Here is a 20,076-nt window from a genome sequence, read left to right as displayed (position 1 = left end):
GCATCGTCAAGGGCACTAGCCCAATTTTCGTTTGCAACCCGTGCCCATACCCTGTCATGCTGCTCCGAGGAGAATGTTTTGGTACCGTGGAAGCCATCGATGACGTGCAAGTTATCGACGTGCCCGACTATCCGAATTGCACCACATACTGTGCGCTCAGTGCTGTATCTACATCTGACGCATTGCCCAGAGATGTATTTGGTTCCTCCATCGCTGGAACCCTTACAGAGGCCCAGCGTTCCCAGCTGCTGTCCCTCTTGGAAGAATTTCGTTCGTCTTTTGACGTGGGGCAAGCTTCCCTGGCAGAATTCCACTGTAACACACATCGACACTGGCTCCCACCCACCATTGCGACAATGCCCGTATCGCGTTTCTGCCAGCGAACGTCGTGTGATTAACGAGCAAGTCGACGACATACTTCAGCATGAAGTAATTCGACCCTCGAAAAGTCCATGGCCTTATCCTGTCGTCCTTCGTCCTTCTTGCAAAGAAGGACGGCTCCATAAGGTTTTGCGTCGATTATCACCGGCTCAACAAGATCACTCGCAGGACGTCTATCCCCTGCCACGCATAGACTGCAATTGACTGCCTGCAAGGAGCCGAGTTCTTTCATCTCTGGATTTGCACTCCGGATATTGGCAAGTACCTATGGGAGACGTCGATCGGCCGAAAACAGCCTTTATCACGCCCGACGGCTTGTACGAGTTTAACGTCATGCCGTTTGGATTCTGTAATGCGCCCACGACATTCGAGCGCATGATGGACACAGTTCTACGAGGCTTAAAGTGGCACACATTTTGTGCTATCTTGACGACATCGTAGTTTTCGCGCCAGACTTCTCCACGCACCTCGAACGCCTCCGGCGTGTTTTGACGTGTTTATCGAACGCCGGCCTACAATTAAATATAAAGAAGTGCCGATTTGCTGCACGGCAACTCACGATTCTTGGCTATGTCGTTTCCAAGGACGGAATTCTCCCCGACCCCGACAAACTTCGCGCCGTTGCCGAATTCCCCAAGCCAACGTCCATCAAAGAATTGCGCAGTTTCATCGGTCTATGCTCGTACTTCCGACGCTTCATCCGGAATTTCGCCGCCATCGTATCGCCCCTGACGAAGCTCCTAGGGGGCAACGGGCTCCTGACCTCGTGGTCATCAGAGTGTGATGAGGTGTTCACGATTCTTCGTCGTTTGCTGACTTCCCACCCAATTTTGCACCACAACGACCCGACGGCTCCTACAGAGGTACACACAGATGCCAGCGGTGTTGGCCTTGGCGCTGTCCTCGCGCAACGTAAGCAAGGGTTCCCTGAGTATGTTGTCGCTTATGCCAGCCGAACGCTTACGAAAGCCGAGCATAATTACACCGTGACAGAAAAGAATGTCTCGCGATCATCTGGGCTCTTACTAAGTTCCGGCCATATTTGTATGTCCGCCCATTTGATGTAATCACGGACCACCACGCACTATGTTGGCTGGCGTCATTGAAAGATCCGTCCGGCCATCTTGCACTTTGGGCACTTCGCCTGCAAGACTACGACATCCGGTCCTCTACCGCAGCGGACGATACCACTCGGATGCCGATGCCCTCTCCCGCTCTCCCTTGGCTGACAATATCTCGGTTGACTGTGTCTTCCATCGACTTTCGCACCGCGCAAGGACCCCTGGATTGCGTCGCTTATAGGCTGGCTCTCTGATCCAGCGACCAGGTCAACAACCTGCGCGTTGCGCCGTCAAGCTCACCATTTCGCCATTCCTGACGACCTGCTTTACCGGCGCAATTACAGCTCCGACGGCCGCCGGTGGTTGTTAGCATTGCCACGCAGCCTGCGTTCCGATATTTGCACAGCTTTCCACGCCGATCCCCAGTGTGCCCACTCTGGCGTTTTCAAGGCTTACCAGCGCCTTCAACAGCGGTACTACTGGCGAGGGATGTATAGCTACATTCAAAAGTTCATACGCTCTTGTCCCGATTGCCAGCGCCGGAAATCTTCACCCCGCCTCTCTCACCAGCTGGGCTGCAACCTTTACCTTGCCCCACCCGGCCCTTTGGGCGCGTCGGTATAGATTTGTACGGGCCCCTTCCCATGACATCGGCTGGAAACCGCTGGGCTATTGTGGCAGCTGACCACCTTACACGATACGCTGAAACTGCATGCGCTTCCGGCAGCTACTGCACGCGACGTTGCCTCCTTCCTGCTTCGTCGGTTCATTCTGCGTCATGGGCCACCCCAGGAACTGCTCAGTGACCGCGGACATGTCTTCCTCTCGGTAGTAGTTGAAGCTGTTCTTAAAGAGTGCCATGTTATTCCTCGCAGAACAGCGGCGTACCATCCTCAAACCAATGGACTCATGGAACGATTCAACCGTACGCTCGGTGACATGCTCTCAATGTACATCTCTTCCGACCACACGAACTGGGACGCCGTTCTGCCCTTCGTCACCTACGCGTACAATACCGCTACGCAGAGCACTACTGGTTTTTCGCCATATTTCTTATTGTACGGCCGGCACCCATCGCACACCATCGACACAATGCTACCATACCGGCCCGACGCATCTGAATGTGCGCCCATTTCTGATACGGTGAGACATGCCGAAGAGTGCCGCGACCTCGCCTGTGCCTTCACCTCCAATGACCAAGAGCGCCAGAAGAACACTCGCGGCGACACCACCTCTGCGCCCACCTTTCTTCCTGGAGCACTTGTGTGGCTCTCAGTTCCTTCCGCTGCACCTGGTCTGTCTTCCAAGTTAATGCCCAAGTATGAAGGTCCCTACCGCATCGTCGAGCGTGCATCACCTGTCAACTATGTGATTGAGCCCGTTGAACCATCTTCGGACATGCGCCGTCGCGGATGCGACATTGTCAACGTCGAGCGCCTCAAGCCATTTTATGATCCCCTAATAGTCACAAACTGTTAGGTCGCTGGACGGCTCCCTTTTTCATCCCCGGGGTAACTGTAGTGAAGAAGAGGGACGATGCAGTGGGGCATCCTTACCAGCGCTGTCTAGTGGGGCAGTCTCTCCAGTGCATCGCTCGGACTACGCCGATCGCACTCGCAGTTCCCTGAACTGATCGGAGAGTCAGCCTTACGCTTGTGTGCAATAAACGCCTTTACACATTTTTTTACTCCGAGAAAATATATATTGGCTCCGGTTTAAATACGCGGCTGCTATTGGTCGCTGCAGTCGGTTACAGCACCGCGGGGTGCCGCCATGAGTCCACAGCTGGCCAATTTTTCTGGATCCATGCATTGCTGTAATTGTGGCAAACTAAGCTGTCATTTTACACATGGCAGCGCAAGCAGAATCTTGTTACGAGCTAGTTGGTCATTCAGGGAAACAAGCAGTGCAAAATGACAAGAACTCGGGGCATACGCTAAGCCATAAGTCAGCAAAATAATCAGAATTCACTCACTGAAAAATTATATTTTTTGTTCAGGGCTCACTTGGGCTTGGACTCGCAAAAATGCCGCCGGTCTGAGTGGGTCAACTCATAATGAGCTTGCCGGCCTGTGGATGCCAAGTACCAACCAAGTTTATTCGTGGAAAACATTCACTTTTAATAGCAGCCTACCATCACACAATCAAAAGGCTGCACAAGGAAAACAACTACTAAATCCAAAATACGCAGCATAAATGATAATTGCTACATAGCACTATAGAGGATGTGATGAACGTGAATCAAGACAGCCATCTAATAACACAATCCTTTCTCAAGAAGGATCAATGAAGGCATGTTGATGCACTTCTCCCTTCGCTTCCGATAAACTGTTCACTGAAAAAGCGTTCATGGCACAGGCAATAATTACTGCTTGCTACATGCAGTTCTGTATTGACAAAAAAAAATAAATGAAAAGAACAAATTCTTTCTTTGCTTATTTTCTCCCACTCAAGGAAAAAATCCACATATGGCTAACACAGCAAAAATTTCTCAAGTTGGTTATGGATGAGTTTGGGTACATCGATATATCGAATTGTCTTTAGCGTATGTTCTTTATAGTAACCTGGTGTATTCCCAAACCCTCCTTGAGAAGATGATGTTCATTACTTCTCTTCTTTCCACCTGCCAGGCATCTGTGCAGAAAAGTGCCTGAACGGGGGAAAGTGCATCCAGAAGGATACCTGCTCCTGCCGGCGTGGGTACTATGGTCCCCGTTGTGAATACAGTGAGTCGGCAAATTTTCAACTTGTGGACGAGATGGTTTTCGAACTTGGGGTCATGCTTCAGGGTTTGGGCCACTTGTGTTCCCAAGGGCAGGTCTCGCACAGACCTAGTGAAGGCCGCCAGCGCACGTGATGCTCGCCCTCCTCCATGGTAATAAATAAACAGGTATTCTTTAGAAGGGCAGACTGTTGGTCTTGCATTATTGTTACAGTGCTTGCTGTTATTTAAATTTTTTGTTTGTGTTTGTCTGCCACTTTGTGCCAAGTTGCCCAAAGTACGAAGTGAAATTTCAGAAATCCAGAGAATTTTTCTTTTTATGTAAGCTCTCGTGATTAGCTGTTACTGCTTTCACCAACAACAGAGAAGTGGACAAAAAGGCCAGCAGTTGGTTGTGGTGAGGGGTGCGGCTGTATAAAATGTATTAGGTACTTTAAGCTAAGTTTTGGAATATAACATAAATTACATTTAACATTTAAACGATAACTATAAATTCTATGATTTGCAGAAAGAAAAGTGTGTATTAGATAAACGAGTCATGCCCATCTTCCTTGCGGTGTGCGCAATTTCATCTCTGTGACATAGTGCATGTTGTGGAGTTTGAAATGAGCAGACTTGGCACTTCCAGACATCCCATGTCTAAGTAGGCTAGATTTATCACTTGAAATGTATAGCTTTATAGAACCGTTTGTTCGCAGCTGTTTGGCCAAAGGCGTATGCTAATTAATTTTTTCTAAGGTGGCTCAGTATTTAATATTGAATACATTTGATTCAGACAATCTTGCTGCATTATGTATACTTTCATTTCTTTTGTGTGTTATTATGATGAGATTGCATTATGGCCAGTTTAAGTTCTGAGAAATTGTGGAAAACAGTCACGTTTTGTTTCCATTAATCAGCAGGATAATGTCCAAGCACCTACCTATCTGACATTTTGACATTATGGCATTTGAGATGGCCATTAAATATTGTTTCCTTACATCATTTCTTAAATTGTTTGTGTAAATCAGTGATTACACTGCTGAGGATGAGGACTGCTGTGTGCTTTTCAGGCTCCGAGAGTCGTTTTGAAGGCCCCACGTGTAGATTGAGGACAAAACTTCTACTACAACCGATGTCACAGTTCGTTATGTGTTGTCGATGACAACAACGGTTGTCACGTAAGGCAATGAATGGACAAGGCAAACCCAATTTCGAGGACTTAACTGCTGTAAAGCATGATGCAAGACAGTCATTGCATTGTCCAGGTGTTGCAGTCGTAGTCCGGCAGTACAACGCAAGGAAATTAATGAGTCCGTTATTGAAGCCGCCGAATATGCCTGCTAGTTTCCCAATCTTACAACTTCACTCCTGTTTATCTGGGCACCCACTGAGCTTTTTTAATTTATCTTTTAGAAAATGACAGTTTCGCTCTCTGTGCGCGTGACTGCACAACGTGAGAACAAGCAGACGAAACGGAAGTACATCTCTCTTGCTGCAGTGCAAAGTAAAACAAAAGCATGCAAGCATTCAGTTTGCATGTTTTATTACTTCTCTAAACTTTAATTGAAGCAGCAAATGACAAAAATAACAGATGTTGCCTCGAATAATTCTCGAGTGACACTAAGAGCGACGTCACAGCATAGACATGTAGGCAGGCGCACTTGCTGATATATGTCATCCCCCCATCTTGGAGCACGGCACCCGCAAAGAAGGGCAAGCGGCGTTTAGTTTGAAATTTCAGCTCTTTCCACGGCGCGTGGCGATGTGATTCTTAGCAGACACAATAGTGAGCGCGCATTGTATGCACTGTGCTTTTTATAGCTCAAGATGGCCAGACCTGGTGAGAGACCCTTTAAAAATTATTAGTTTAAAATATTTTGGTTGCAAAATTATGCTTCCACACTGTTTTTATGTGTAAAAAAATCAAAATGTTTCTCCAATCAGAAATCTGCGAAAAATGATTCTATTCGAGGCATAGTAGCTATGCAGCCTTCATTTTTCTATTCATGTTGGACTGATGAGGCTCACAAGTTTTGCCCAGAATAAGCGAGTACGAGCCCTGGCCAAGCCGGCACCACTCTTTCTCCACTTTCCACCAGTGCTCAGGCAAAGGTATACTTTCTACTATAAGAGGCTGAGAAGTGAAAAGCTGCTGTTTCACTGTATTCAGGGCAAAACCAAACACGCGGTTGAGTATTTCAAGAGCAAGATTTTGTTGCTGTGCCACAAAACAAAGTTTGCTTTGCGCACTGTCACGGAGATGGCTACTTGTATAGCCATACTGTGCTTTACCAGAGGTTTCGAAGGTTTGCAGGACCTTCCAGCTCAGGAGCTGCTCAGCTGAGCAACCAGACACACCAAAGAAAAATCAAAGGACGATTGGAAAGCAGACAGCTGAAGCTAAATCTCATCACATCGCAGTGCTTGAAAAAAAGCCTGCCAGTAGTGTCTAATGACGTGCGTGACGCGAATGTTTTTGTACATCCTTGAATGTAAGCAAGGACAAGCAATTATTCTGAAATGTACTCGATACTTGTACGATGTACAGATACGATGTACGGACTGACGTGACCCATGACATCAGATTCCATGACCGTGCTCACTGCTGTTATTTTGGTTTGAGTGTTTCTTGTGTTGGATCTGCATAGTTTGGCACAATTTGGTTCTTTGCCATTACTACAACGTGAAATCTGGTGGAGGTGTTTCTCCGTTGTGTACAGGACACCCCCTGCAGGATTTCCATGATGACGACACCAACGTCACCATAGACTAGCTATATAGCCAGAGGCTACCAGAATTGCTGCTGGAGTATAGACCTCTATAGCAGAGGAGACCAGCCAAGTCAACAGCCACATTGAAAGCTTCAGTGTTGCCTGCAGCGATCATGCTGCAACAACCCAGAAAGCCACCGACCTTCTGTGGATAATAGCTTGAAGATCCGACGATTTGGCTGGAGACATACTACAGGGAAAGGTTGCTCCGTTCAGTAACTGGCACACTGCAACAAGCTGCACCATGTCTAGTTTTCTTTGAAAGATGCCACTCGGATATGGTTTGAGAACCGCAAGTCAAACTTAACGACACGGGACCTGTTTCGCAGCAGCTTCCTACAGACCTTTATGAGTGTCGTACAAAGGACTGAAGTCCCGCTAGAAGGCCGAATGCAACTACCAAATGAAAACATCGCCATCTTCATGGAAGAAAGATGACCCCCCTGCTTTGTTATACCGACCCTGACAAGTCGGACAGAAAAAAAAAAAATGTTGCCTTCCTGTTTTGTGGTGCAAAGCAACACCCTTCACCAGATTAATGCGGCCCTTATCAGCAAAACCAGAAGCAGCAACCGAAGAAGGTGTAATCGCTGTTCATTGAAATTAGGAAGATCTGGAGGGAAGGCGAAGCTGAAGTTCGCAAACTTGATGGGATACAAATACCTCAACAAGGGCATGACGATCGCATACCTGGATGAAGTTCTGGCAGCTAGAAGTGCATTTGTTTTCTCGAACCCTCCGTCACCTGTCTCGGCAACCTAAGTCCAAAAGCTTACTTCCAACATTAATCCAGATGAATTAATTCAACATTAAGTCATATCAACCCGCCCAGCTTACTGTGCTTCACTGATCATAACCCAGGTCGTCCCGAGCATAAACAGCAACAACTCTGAAATATGCTTGTACGGTACGGAGAGGCGAACGCAAATAAATCCCCAGAGTGAAAAATGCACTGCGCCGGTGCGCACTGCTAGTGCCGTCTGGCGTAACGCACAGTTTTAACCGTGCACACAACTGAGCGAACTGTCAGTTTGGTTGTCAACTTGTCCCTAGAGTTAACAATTCATGACAAGAAATATTCCGCTGTGATGACAAAGTTACAGCTTGAGGAACTAATGACCGATAAGTCATTAACTGCTGAATGAAGGCCTATTCACATTATCATGTTTGGGGATATACGTAACGCCTGGGACAGCTCGTGTCGCAGCGTGTAGATGCGTAATCATGAGGCTATTTTCATATTTCGCACATTTTCTTTGTAAAACAGAAAAAGAATTTCACGAGACATAGCTCACAGAAAGCAACAAAATTGTGTGTTTTAAAACAACTCTTACTTTTCTATTGGGAGTCGTGCCCTCAGTTTAATAATTAAAAGGTTCGTTAATTAATCTCATCTCATTATCTATAGTTCAATTATGAAAAAATCATCCTAGTGGGTTACGTCACTACCATCGTTGTCAGAATACCATCGGTTGCGTCCTTGTATATCCTATATTTTATTTTTAAGACCTTGGCTAACGTTAGCTGGGACACCTTGTACACAGGAAATCACTGGCTCGAAATCATGCCCAGGACAGCTGTCTGCTCTGCAGTTAATAGAAAATGTATTATTCGCCCACTGATACTTTCCAGAAAGGAAGCAACCCGTTCGATGATCCCATGAGGGGTGCTTTCTGCCATGCCAAACAGCATGGCAACATCCCTTTCAGAAGATTTAGTTCCAGCAAACCTGCATGAAATTGCGCTGCTTCTTGCATAGACACTATTAAAAGTATCTGGAGCTGAACATTCACCTCAAGAACGACATCACATATTCTTCTGCAGTTTTTTCCGTGCATAAATTGTCCTCGAAGAAGTGAGAGCTTTCGTACTCCGCTATAATGTTATAGCACACGTCCCTGGACACTCAAAAGTGTTTTTGGAACTGAAGTAAACATTAGCACCACCTCGCAATCAAAATTAATTCTGCGCTATAAAAAATTATAATTACTCACATCACTCTCATTGAACAACTTGACGACTCCTCCAAGAAAATTGTGCACTTTCCATTACTGCCTCTGCTGGTAGCCAACTTTATCAAGATTTTGCCCTCGCTGTCATCAAACAAACTCGAAAAAAAAAAAAAAGCTTAAAAAAATTCAAGGTGCGCCAGAGTTTCCTTGCTGTCACCATACCAGTCACTCTGTGTAGTCTGCAACGCGCACGACACGCAATGCCTATTGGGTTTGCACAGCGGCGCTCCGCTGATTTTTCTGGTGCACCTCGGGGCAACAAAAAATCTGCCCCGACAGAGTGTGCCCTATTTCTCGAGGATGGCGGTGCGCACCGGGGCGATTTATCGAGGACGAACGGGCGCACCAGTGCGCACCCGGTGCGAATTATTGAGGATGCCATTAGTGACTACGGTGTAGCGCTTCTGAGCTAGAGATTAATTCTGGAAATGGAGCCACAGAAAAAAACACAAATGAAATGACATAACACAAGCTATAACACGACGCTTGTGTCATTTTGTGTTATTTTTTTCTGTGGTTCCATTTCCAATATGAACCCCCAGCTCTCCTAACTATCAGTTCGTCTAAGCTCGACGTCGCAGCTTTGATTCAAGCCGCGGTGACAGCATTTGGATGCAGGCGAAGTGCAAAAACGCTAGTGAACTTGGACTTTGTTAAAGCACCCCAGGTGGTCAAAATCACTGCTGTGTGCCTCAGATCCTGATAGTGGTTTTGGCGTGTAAAAGGTTTGTACTGCCACAAAGATGTGAGTTTTTTCAGCTACAACAGTGCTAGAGAGGCGTGTGATGTATGCTGTGTTGTCCCCGTTAATCTTGCACTACCTGCCACCATGAATTCGTACCAACTAAAACAATGCCAATGCAGGCAAGTGCTCTATCCCGTGCCTCAACGGCGGCCGCTGTGTTGGCGTCAACCAGTGTAGGTGCACGAGGAGCTTTGTCGGCCCACAGTGTGCCCACCGCATCGACGGCACTGCAGCTGTGCAAAGGGGTGAGTACCAGACAGACAGTGTTCAATTTTATCAACAGTCCAGTCGGAATAGTACACACACCACTACATAATTCAGAGTTTTAATTTTAGCGGCAGCATATTTATTCTGTGCAACACCACCTTGCTAGTCGATTCGACTGGAGTGGAAACGCAAGTCCATAAGAAGTCCGTTACAATGGATCCACCTACAACACGCTTTTGGGTCTAATAGACCATACTTCAGTTTGCTCTGCCTATTAGAAATTTTACTTTTAACAAACCTGGCTACGACGAACTGTTGGCTACGACAGCCAAAATTTGAGAATTTTTTTTAAGTTAAGGCATATAATGTACCTTGGCAGCAGTGGTGACGTATGCGTGTGACAGCGCACTATGCAATAGTTGGGCTGCCACCCCCCCCCCCCCCCTTGGTACCAACTTGAGTCATCATTATGCGCTGCTGAGGTCACAGAAGGCTACGAGGTTAGGCAGCATCTGCTTAACCATCATGACCATGATCCTGGACCAGCTGTCATCATCGCTGGGCTATCATTCGCTAAACCATTCCTAGGTACGCTTGTGCCACACGTCGTTTCACTTTTTACCAGTTTTCGCAGCCACTAGTTATCACTGTTATCAAGTTCTCACTTGGCACGAGACATTTCTTGATTGTCTATTGCGAAGGGTATGATCAGAGTGTGCATGCGTCGCAAGATGTGTTGTAGCATTGTACACTTGTATAGGTGTAATTCCCGGGAGGGGAGGGGTGCAAAGTATGCCCAAGTATGCCCCCCCCCCCCCCCACTTTTGAAAGTGGGCACCTTCTTTGGCTGCACGCTTGAAAGCCCGACAAAACTAAAGCTCAATTTTCATTCTTAATAAAGTAGCCACGTAAGCAATGCTTCTCTTTACTACGTATCCCCTGCGGACGACGACGTGCGGGATTCCCCACATACGCTTGCGTTGTGGAGAAGGCCTGGCACTGGGAAATTCCCGCCGCCTAACTAATGCCAGCTTCCGCTACTTACATAATGGCGCAGTTTTTTGGGACCGCTATATCCGTTCAATTAGGGCGTTTTGCCGCGCCAAAGTTACAATCCTCCCTATCACTGGTCCCATTACCGTCACATTGCCAATGAATTTTGTTCGGCAATAGGTCATGCCAAACAGACTTTTCTATCGTTTCTGGTTTCCAACCCACAGTCTGTAGATCTGAAAAGAATGCCCTGCAGTTAGTTCGGTCTGACGTGCATGTTTATGCCTCACGAGTGCTGCGATATCTTGAATGATACCTTCCAATTTTTTCAGCAGTCGCAACAGCTGTGCCACTTTTATCATACGCAATTTTTCCGCCTATGGATTCTATCTTTTTGACTGAGTGGGCATTGGCAAACTGATCAGCAATCTAAATTTAAATTCCTTCGTATTGTGGCCCCGCTCCATTACTCAAAATGCTAAAATGCACTGAATTGTTTTCATCCATTATTTTATCGAAGATTTTGACCAGTCCTCACAGCTTTCTGCCCTGCCCAAACTGGAAGGTGGGAAAGGTGGTTCCGGCTGACAAATCAGTTGACATTCATTCTGCTAATATTACCCGGCTGCAATTTCATTAACATGCATTCCAAGTAAAATGTTAGAGCATATAAATTATCCACATCTTATTAGTTTTCCCGAGACCAACTCTTTCTTTAACAATGCACAGCATGGCTTTAGAAAATTCTCCTGTGAAACGCAACTTCTTTCTTTACGAATGACTTGTTTAATAATGCGGACCAGAATTTTCACAGCGACTGTGTATTCTGGATTTCTTGCGAGCTTTCAATTCTTTTTTCACTATTTACTGATTTTCAAACTCTCCCTTCTTAATATTGACCACAAGGTATTTGCATGGCTAAATAATTTCCTCTCTAATAGGACCCAGTATGTAACCGCCAACGATTTAACGTCCAGACCTTGTTCTGTCATCCGGTGTGCCACAAGGATCAGTACTCGGTCCCCTGCTTTTTCTCACCTACATTAATGACCTTCCTGACTGTATCTCTAATTCAACCATTAGGCTGCTCGCGGACGATTGTGCCATCTATCGCAAAACAACTAACCTTAGTGAATCCCCTAAGTTGCATACGACCTGGATAGTGTATCCAACTGGTGCAGCAATTGGCGAATGCAGCTTAACACAGTAAATGCAAAATGCAACGCGCCAATAGTATGCACGTCTCCTCTAGCTCTATCCCTTCTGATATATTCCCATATTCTATTAATAGTACTGCCCTCTCGGATGTTAACTCCTATAAGTATCTTGGCCTATATGTCACTAACAACCTTTCATGGAACATGCATGTTGAATATGTCACTAATAATGCTAACCGAACATTAGGCTATTTGAGCCGAAACTTTGCATCAGCACCCATCACACTAAAGCTTACTCTATACAAAACACTCGTCTGCCCAAAATTAGAATAGGCTTGTGTCATATGGGACCCTGCTCATACCAATCGCATCATCTCCCTTGAAAGCTTTCAGAACCGCGCCGCCCGTTTATTCTCTCAAATTATTCACATAATTCTAGCATCACGTCCATGTAAAAGAACACTAGATGTGCCTGACCTGTCATTACATTGCATGTCATCTCTGTCTTGTTCATAGAATGTATTACCTTTAACCCTTCTCTTAAAAAAAAACCTTTTCACCACAACCAGTTACCCTCATCTTGCATCGACCATCAACACAAATTGAAGTGCCATCTTGTCGAACTAATTTATATCATTCTTCCTTTTTGCCAAGAACCGCCAATGAATGGAACCGCCTTCCCACCTCCACAGTCTCCATTTGCGACCCACTAACTTCAACATTGCCGTTCAAAGTGCCTTATAGTTTACTTTTTTTTCATTCTTGTCCTGTAATGCAAATATTGTATATTTTCACCACTCCTTTCTGTTGTGTCTACTAGGCCTTGAACGTATGTATAATAAATAAATAAATAAACCTGCGGCCTAGGCGGAGGTCCGGATAAAGTAGCATAATCAGCTGAGCCCAACGATTGGTGTTGTGCCTTACGGCATTTTTGCGCTGTTTCCCTACCGAGTATGTACTGACTAGCCCAAGCCTCTACGGTCATGAAATTGTTGGATTGTGAAATGTTGGAACTGTTGGAACGCACTGGTTACCGAGATAGACTGGTGACAAGGACCAGCTTGGCTGAGTAAGGACTCGGAAAAATGGCCAGCTGTGAAGCATTCAGAGCCCCAAATCAACGACATCCTAGGGATAACAGCGACAAATCGAACGACGCTTCACTCTACAGGAAACGCATTGCAGTTAACCCCACTGCTAGATGCCACGAAGTGCCTCTCCGTGTCACAGCATGGGTGCAGCGCTTTGTCTCCAACGTTAAGTGCAAGATTAAAAAAGCTGGAGTTATCTCAGCTGAAGAAATATTGGCTGATGAGAGATATTGGATCTGGCAAGTTCAAACTTAATCGTTTCCCGAGGAGAGGAGTTGGTTGCTGGAAAGGCAAGGTCCGCCCAGTAAATCATGGGTTGCACAACTACACCCATTTCTCTACGAGAACGGGCTTCTACGCGTCGGAGGAAGACTACAGAACCTCACAGACAGCCGAGACATGAAGCATACATTGCTACTTCCAAGTCGACATCGTTTCACCGAGCTGGTATTTGCGGATGCCCATCGTCGAGTCATGCATGGAGGAGTAACGGCGATGATACACAACGTACGCGAACGATTCTGGGTCCCAAGAGCACGACAAGTGGCAAAGAAAGCAATCAACCGATGCCTGCTATGCATCCATTTTCGCACTACACCCACTGTGACGCCGTACGCGCCGCTTCCAGTCTGCCGGGTGAAAAGATAAAACCTTTCAACACTACAGGACTTGATTTTGCCGGACCATTGTAGACGAAGTCATCCGAGAGCTCCAACAGGAAAATGTACATCGTACTTTTCACATGTGCAGTAACAAGAGCATTGCATTTGGAACTGGTCTCGGATATGTCTTCACCTGCATTCCTGTTGGCATTCCAGCGTTTCATTGCAAGAAGGGGACTCCCAAGTACCATTTACTCCAACAATGCCTTAACCTTTAAGAGAACATCGCGGGCGCTACAAAAAATATGGAAAGTACTACGACAAGACGACTTCCAGGCTTACATTGCGAACCAAAGAATTCAGTGGAATTTCATCGTCGAAGCGGCCCCATGGTGGGGAGGCTGGTGGGAACGGTTGGTCGGAACCGTAAAAATGGCACTCCGCAAAGTTTTAGGTCGAAGTTGTCTGTGCGCAGAAGAACTTTCAACTATTATGATTGAGGTTGAAGCGGTGCTCAATTCACGACCTCTAACGTATTCTGATAATCAGGCAGGCAAGCCTGTAGCCCTCACACCAGCGCATTTCCTAGTGAGCCAGCAACTTACGACTTTACCAGAAGGAAAGACATTATCAGACCGAGTAACCAGCCACGATGGCAATGACTATCAGTGACGCTTTCAGCATGACAAAAAATGATGAATGACTTCTGGAAGCGATGGAAACATGAATACTTGCTGCGACTGGCATCGGCTCATCGCTCACCCACGCATCACTAAAGAAATTTAAAGGTCGGCGACATCGTAATAGTCGACATTCCTAACACGCCCAAGTTATTCTGGCCACTAGCCCATGTTCAAGAGGTGTACCCAGGCGCGACGGATTCGTGTGCGCCTGTTTATTCCGATTGCAGGGAGGTAACGTCTTCAAGAGGCGAGTGCAGAAGCTACATCGTCTAGAACTAGATGTCACCACATTTGAGGCCCGGAGGACGTCGGAGATTAGTAGCAGACGACGAAGAAAAAGAATGGATCGTGGCTGCTGCCTCTGCGCCTGGCGCCAAGAAGTGCGCGCACCTTTATCATCATCATGATACCTCTTGTGTTCGTCTCTCGCCATTAAAGGCTTCATTGAGTGTATCGCGGCCCCGTCTTTTCTGGCAACGCGACCTGTAAGTGGCCGGCGTTTCGCAACATCCTTGTTTACCTTGCGGCATAGCGCTGACAGCTCGTCCCTTGCGCTGAACAAAATGCGTGTGCCTATTTTTCCGGCGCCTTTTTTAAACTATGCGAGACCCCATGGAAATAGGGTATGACGGTTGTGCTCGCATTAGGTCCCTTGTCCTGGGCGTCGCGTCCTGCCCTCCCTCTGGTCAGGATCACCAAAAACCTTTCTGAAACATCCGTCAGCAGAGCCATATAGGGTACCCAGCCTGGATGAGCCAGTGCACTTTGTGCATGAAGCTGCTAGCCACCCGGTGGTGGCATGAACGGGTCACAGCTGCTCTGAGACATGAGACGGCACTGCTTCCTTTAACTATTTTTTAGTGCCTTGTCTGTCGTACTCACTTCGTCCCATAGACGGGAACCGTTTGTTCCCGTCCTAATGAATACTTAGCTTCGAATATCGAATTGAATAATGATATGCACATGCATTTATTAGCAAGTTGGGTTCATTTCTTATGTTGGAACATTGCAATTACATTGTCAATGTTAAGAACTAGTAAGCTGCTATACTAAAACATTGTGTATTTGGCTCATGCTAACTTGGAAAATTGAGTAATTCCCACTAGCTGTCCTCACCAGCCTACATTTTTGCTACCCTCACGGCCGCTGCATCTTTTCGTTGCCCCGAGGAAGCATGCAATGCATTTAAGCGGACTGGCAGGCCAGCGTCCAGGGATGCAGCAGAAGCTCAAAATAAACATTTTTTCTCACCTAAAATAAGAAGTACTCCGATTAACCTTTCAGGAATATATCTTATTTGTACCCTTCCAAATCAAAAAAGTGCGTTTTTATTTGGACAGCATCAGCGATCTACATATAAAGTACGTCATCTACTTTGAAACTACCTGCCCATCGACTTGAATACTTTTTTTTTACATGCTTACTGCCAATTATCCAGCGATGTGATGCAGTTGTATTGTGTCTGTAAAACTTCTAGAGTTTTGTAAGAATTGGCACAGAATTGCCGCATTGCTTCACCACAAAGCACATTGTGGGACAGAGTAGTGGCCACCAATGGGAGGGAATAAGAAAGCGCAATTCCTTTACAGGCAACTGGCAGATTTTTAAGGCACTCCGTATAGTATTGTGTTTTTGTGGGTGTTTTTCCGCAACCTAGCTTTCGCCCACTACAGGAGCATGAAACGCTCTAAGAGGCAGAGTAAACCTTTCTAGCAAAAATAGTTTACGAGGGCACAGAACGATAGGCCACAATTTTTTGGAACAGAATGGCAGAAGGTCGAGTGCAATGTCTGCGACGTCTCGCGAGGAATGACCCAAATTTGTTTGATGCTTATGAGCTTGGAAAACATATGCTATAGTTGTTATGACAATCTGTGTCTACAGTGCAAAAAAGTGAGAACGCAATCTGTGTGCTGTCCTCCTTGTTGCAGAGCACTGCCAGCGGCGCTGTGTGCATGGCGTCTGCATCCGGCACAACCGGTGTCTCTGCGACGAAGGATTCTTTGGCCGCAGGTGCGCCAGGCGTAGGTACACCAATGCTCTCAGATGCATTGCTGCTCTCACAGCTTTCTGCCATTTCAAGGGCTGCCCTTGAAATATCCCAAGGCATAAAATGCAGCGGACAGGCATGAACAGCAGCAGCATGGATAGCAGCAGTGAAGAAGGCTCCATTTTTTTTTTCACTGATGCAGTCTCAATCTGCCACTGCTATCCTTTCTTAGTCATCACCCTCTGCTGGTGAGGTGCAATGGTGATAGTACATGCAATGGCACAGTGAAGACGAGGACGTAAAGACACACAGAATGTGTACCACAAGCACAAATTTTCAACTGTGTTCATTTTGGACACGGCATACATACGGTGTGTACCAAAACCCATCTCGTAGTGTACAGTTTCCAGATGGCATTTGTGGTGCACAGTTTGTGAGTCTTAAAATCTTGCTTCTTTTGGTGCCATTGCATCTATCATAGCTTTGTACCAACTAGCTCAAGCTGAGTACTAATACTAGCTCAAATGAGTACCAATACTCATTTCAATTTTTCGGGATTAACCAGGCAATCACGGATACAAAATACTAAACTGAATAATGTGGACATAAAAATTGCTGCAAAGTGCAATATCTTAAAGCATTACACTGAACACACACACATATAATTATGGAAACTACCACACGTGCCCTTGCAAGGATCTGCAAGTGCCTACACTTCGTACTTATCACTTGGCAGGTTGGGAAAGCAAGTGATACACTAAGTTGGGCCCCTCAAATCTGACCTTTGACATTTCTGTGACATCGAGACAGATAGTGTTGATGTTGTTCAGCAATAATGATGTCGCTTAAGAGCAAACAGAATTTTCTGTCTGCGCTTGTGTGCGTCTACAGCCACAGGAATACAGCGAGCCAGTCTATCGTGATCAATTCACCTCGTGGGACAGTGGTGAAACAAAATGGTTCATAAAAACAAATACTATTAGTATTATTTAAGCTGTGCTCTGAAACCTTTTCTTGGGTTTAAACGGCTTACACTGTTCATGTACACAAATTAATGACAATCTGAAAATGTTGTGCCAGCACTTGTTCAAATGCAGGCCACTGTGCACTGCACGCAACAAAACTGGGCAAGTTCGGACTTCTTGACAAAGAAAAAAAAGACAATGTTTTCGAAAACGTTTTGTCTAGAAAACAAAAATGTTATGCTCACACTGTCAATACTAGCATGCTATTTGACTGTTTTATTACTGGAAAACTAATGTGCGTAAGTGAAAATAACTCCTGCTTGGAGAATGTGCTGTCACCATATTTCAAAAAAAAAAAAAAATTTTCGATCTTAAGATTTTGAATTAGTCTGTGGCTGCCTGTTTAATCCACAGGTTCTTGCTAAACAACAAAAAATGGAAAATATTATGTTATTGATAAAAATGATGTATATTACTGTTGATGGTGGTGAAATGCGAAACACCCGTGTAATTTAGATTTAGGTGCACGTTAAAGAACCCCTGGTGATCCAAATTATTCCGGAGTCCCCACTACAGCATGCCTCATAATAAGATTGTGGTATAATTTTTTTTGTAACCTATAAATACTGTTATGCGAATGGTCATTACCTGGAATGGGAAAAGAAATAATGCAGCCAATCAAGCAAGCTGGGTCAAGAAGTACTACAGCACTTTTGAATAATTACAGCAAAAAAAACAAACAAAATGTCCAATTTTTACAGTGATGATTCAAATGAAACATCATACTTATTCAAAAGTTGATTGTAATCATCCTCTTTCATTGGCACAGCCTAATATGTAAGAAGGAGCGCATAAACTTTTAATGAATACTGATTCTTCATGCAGAGCTCATCATGCTTGCAAATAAGAGATTGCTGAGAGTTTGAAGGAAGCAAGGAAGTTTTTACAAGGATCATACAGAAATGTTTGCTAGCAGATGAAAAACTACCTATGAAACCTTTTCAGTGTCTGGGGGTGCTGAAAATTTTAACATTGAAAAAATATTCCAAACGTGATGACATACCCTGGCTGCTCATGTTGATACACGCAAAGCAAACATCTTACTATGTATTTCCAACATTCACAATGTCAGATTGTCAAATTGTGGAGTTTGACATTCCAAAACTGCAGAGTGGGTCAGGAGAGATTCTGCAGCATTGGGCTCCGAATAACTTCGATGACCTGGGGTTCACTCAAAGCGTGGTATGCGAGGGCTTTTGGCATTTCACCCAAGGCTCTGCTGTTCCACAGTAGAGTTTAACCACATGTTAAGCAGACAGCCACATGATTTATTTCACATTTTAGGCCATGTGGTAACCTTGTGTTCACAAATGACATTGCCAGAAAGGTTCTACCTTGAAAATTTATTAGTTTTGATTGTGTACCATATGCACTCTAAACAACACCAAGTTTCAGTATTTGGTTGAAGGCAAGCAGTGTGTGAATACAACAAGGAGAATTAACTGCATCAAATACGGATAGTACCTCTGTCAAACGGGCAAGTTAAGTGCACTTACGGGGATGCGCTTCGGGACCTAGAGTGACAGACACATTAGGCTACGTGGTTCTAAATGGGAAAACAGCGCACTCGCAGTAAAAAAGGCAACAGACTACGAGTGCATTTTGTGATAACATAGATTAAAACGAAAAGTATTTCTAAAAAGCGGTTGTTTTACGTTGTATTATTAACAAAAAACAAACTTTGTTTTTTCAACAAAAAACGAAAAGATTTTTTATTGTAAGAGTGTGGCAAGTGAATGCCGGCCAAGAAAATGCCTAGCCAATACAGAACGGCATAGCGGTGTGCAACGAGGCGGCATTTGATCCTGCTAGAACAGAATATGAGCTCGTTTTAGGCTATTATTTGTGTGCAAGAGCTGTTCCACCACTAAAATAAACTTCTGTGTCCTTTCTTTATGCATTACATTTTGTACCATTGAAACCGCTGGCGGCGAGGCTACGTACTCGGTCAGCAAAGTGCATTTCGTGAACGCACTTCGACCGGAGTACTCTTCTGCGAGTAACACTCCACTTGCGACATTTAAATTTGGCAAAGTACACTTAAACCGAGTGACACTCTCCGTAAGTGCCTTAACTTGCCCGCTTGACAGGGGTATAAATGACATGACATCTGGAATCGTGCATACATTATCAGGACATAATCTGATAATTATGATGGAGAAGACCAGAACCAGAAAATATATCTTTCTACCACATTAGCCTTTGCAAATTAATTATTTTGCACTCAATTAATGGCAGCACCTGGATATGGCACAATTTTGAGAAGATCAATTAATTAAACTAAAGCTTGTGTGACCATGCTTCATATCAGTGGGTTTGCTATGCCTATAAAGAAACTGAAAATGCCAGATATGATGCGAAATCTTACAGTGAAGGAAATGTTTGTTTGCTTGCAGCTCAAAATGTGTACTACAGTTGCAAAATCCTCAAACCCTAAGCAAGAGCAACTTCAAGTGGCAGTTTTTCACAATGTCATACCTGATATGTATTTTGGCCAGTGGCTTCACTCGGCTGGCTAGCCAGTCGTGCCGGCACGCATGCCGTGTGTGATTCACATGAATCATAGCACATTGTTTTGCAAGGTTTCTTTTTGTAATTAAGCATTGTTCGTGCACTAGGCATCGGCACTGCAAGACACCAATTAGCCAGCA

At 45.2% G+C, this 20,076-nt stretch overlaps 2 protein-coding genes across 4 annotated transcripts in view; one reads left to right on the top strand and one right to left on the bottom strand.

Annotated features, from left to right (window-relative positions):
- LOC119434992 (5-demethoxyubiquinone hydroxylase, mitochondrial) overlaps nucleotides 1–20,076 on the bottom strand; it is a 54,224-nt gene that overhangs the window by 10,829 nt on the left and 23,319 nt on the right. The gene's annotated exons all lie outside the window — the stretch shown is intronic.
- LOC119434990 (protein shifted-like) overlaps nucleotides 1–20,076 on the top strand; it is a 170,725-nt gene that overhangs the window by 150,003 nt on the left and 646 nt on the right. Inside the window, exons 6-8 of one of the 2 annotated variants that reach the window (XM_037701975.2) lie at nucleotides 4,073–4,168; nucleotides 9,794–9,919; nucleotides 16,342–16,423. In XM_037701975.2, coding sequence (XP_037557903.1) covers nucleotides 4,073–4,168; nucleotides 9,794–9,919; nucleotides 16,342–16,423 — 304 coding nt within the window. Of the gene's footprint in view, nucleotides 1–4,072; nucleotides 4,169–9,793; nucleotides 9,920–16,341; nucleotides 16,439–20,076 lie in introns of both variants that reach the window. The other variant, XM_037701974.2, reaches the window with a different exon arrangement.

This window comes from Dermacentor silvarum, unplaced genomic scaffold, assembly GCF_013339745.2.
Source record: "Dermacentor silvarum isolate Dsil-2018 unplaced genomic scaffold, BIME_Dsil_1.4 Seq365, whole genome shotgun sequence".
NCBI lineage: Eukaryota > Metazoa > Arthropoda > Arachnida > Ixodida > Ixodidae > Dermacentor > Dermacentor silvarum.
The sequence above is the reverse complement of the archived record's forward strand: the minus strand, read 5'-3'. Positions and strand labels throughout refer to the sequence as shown.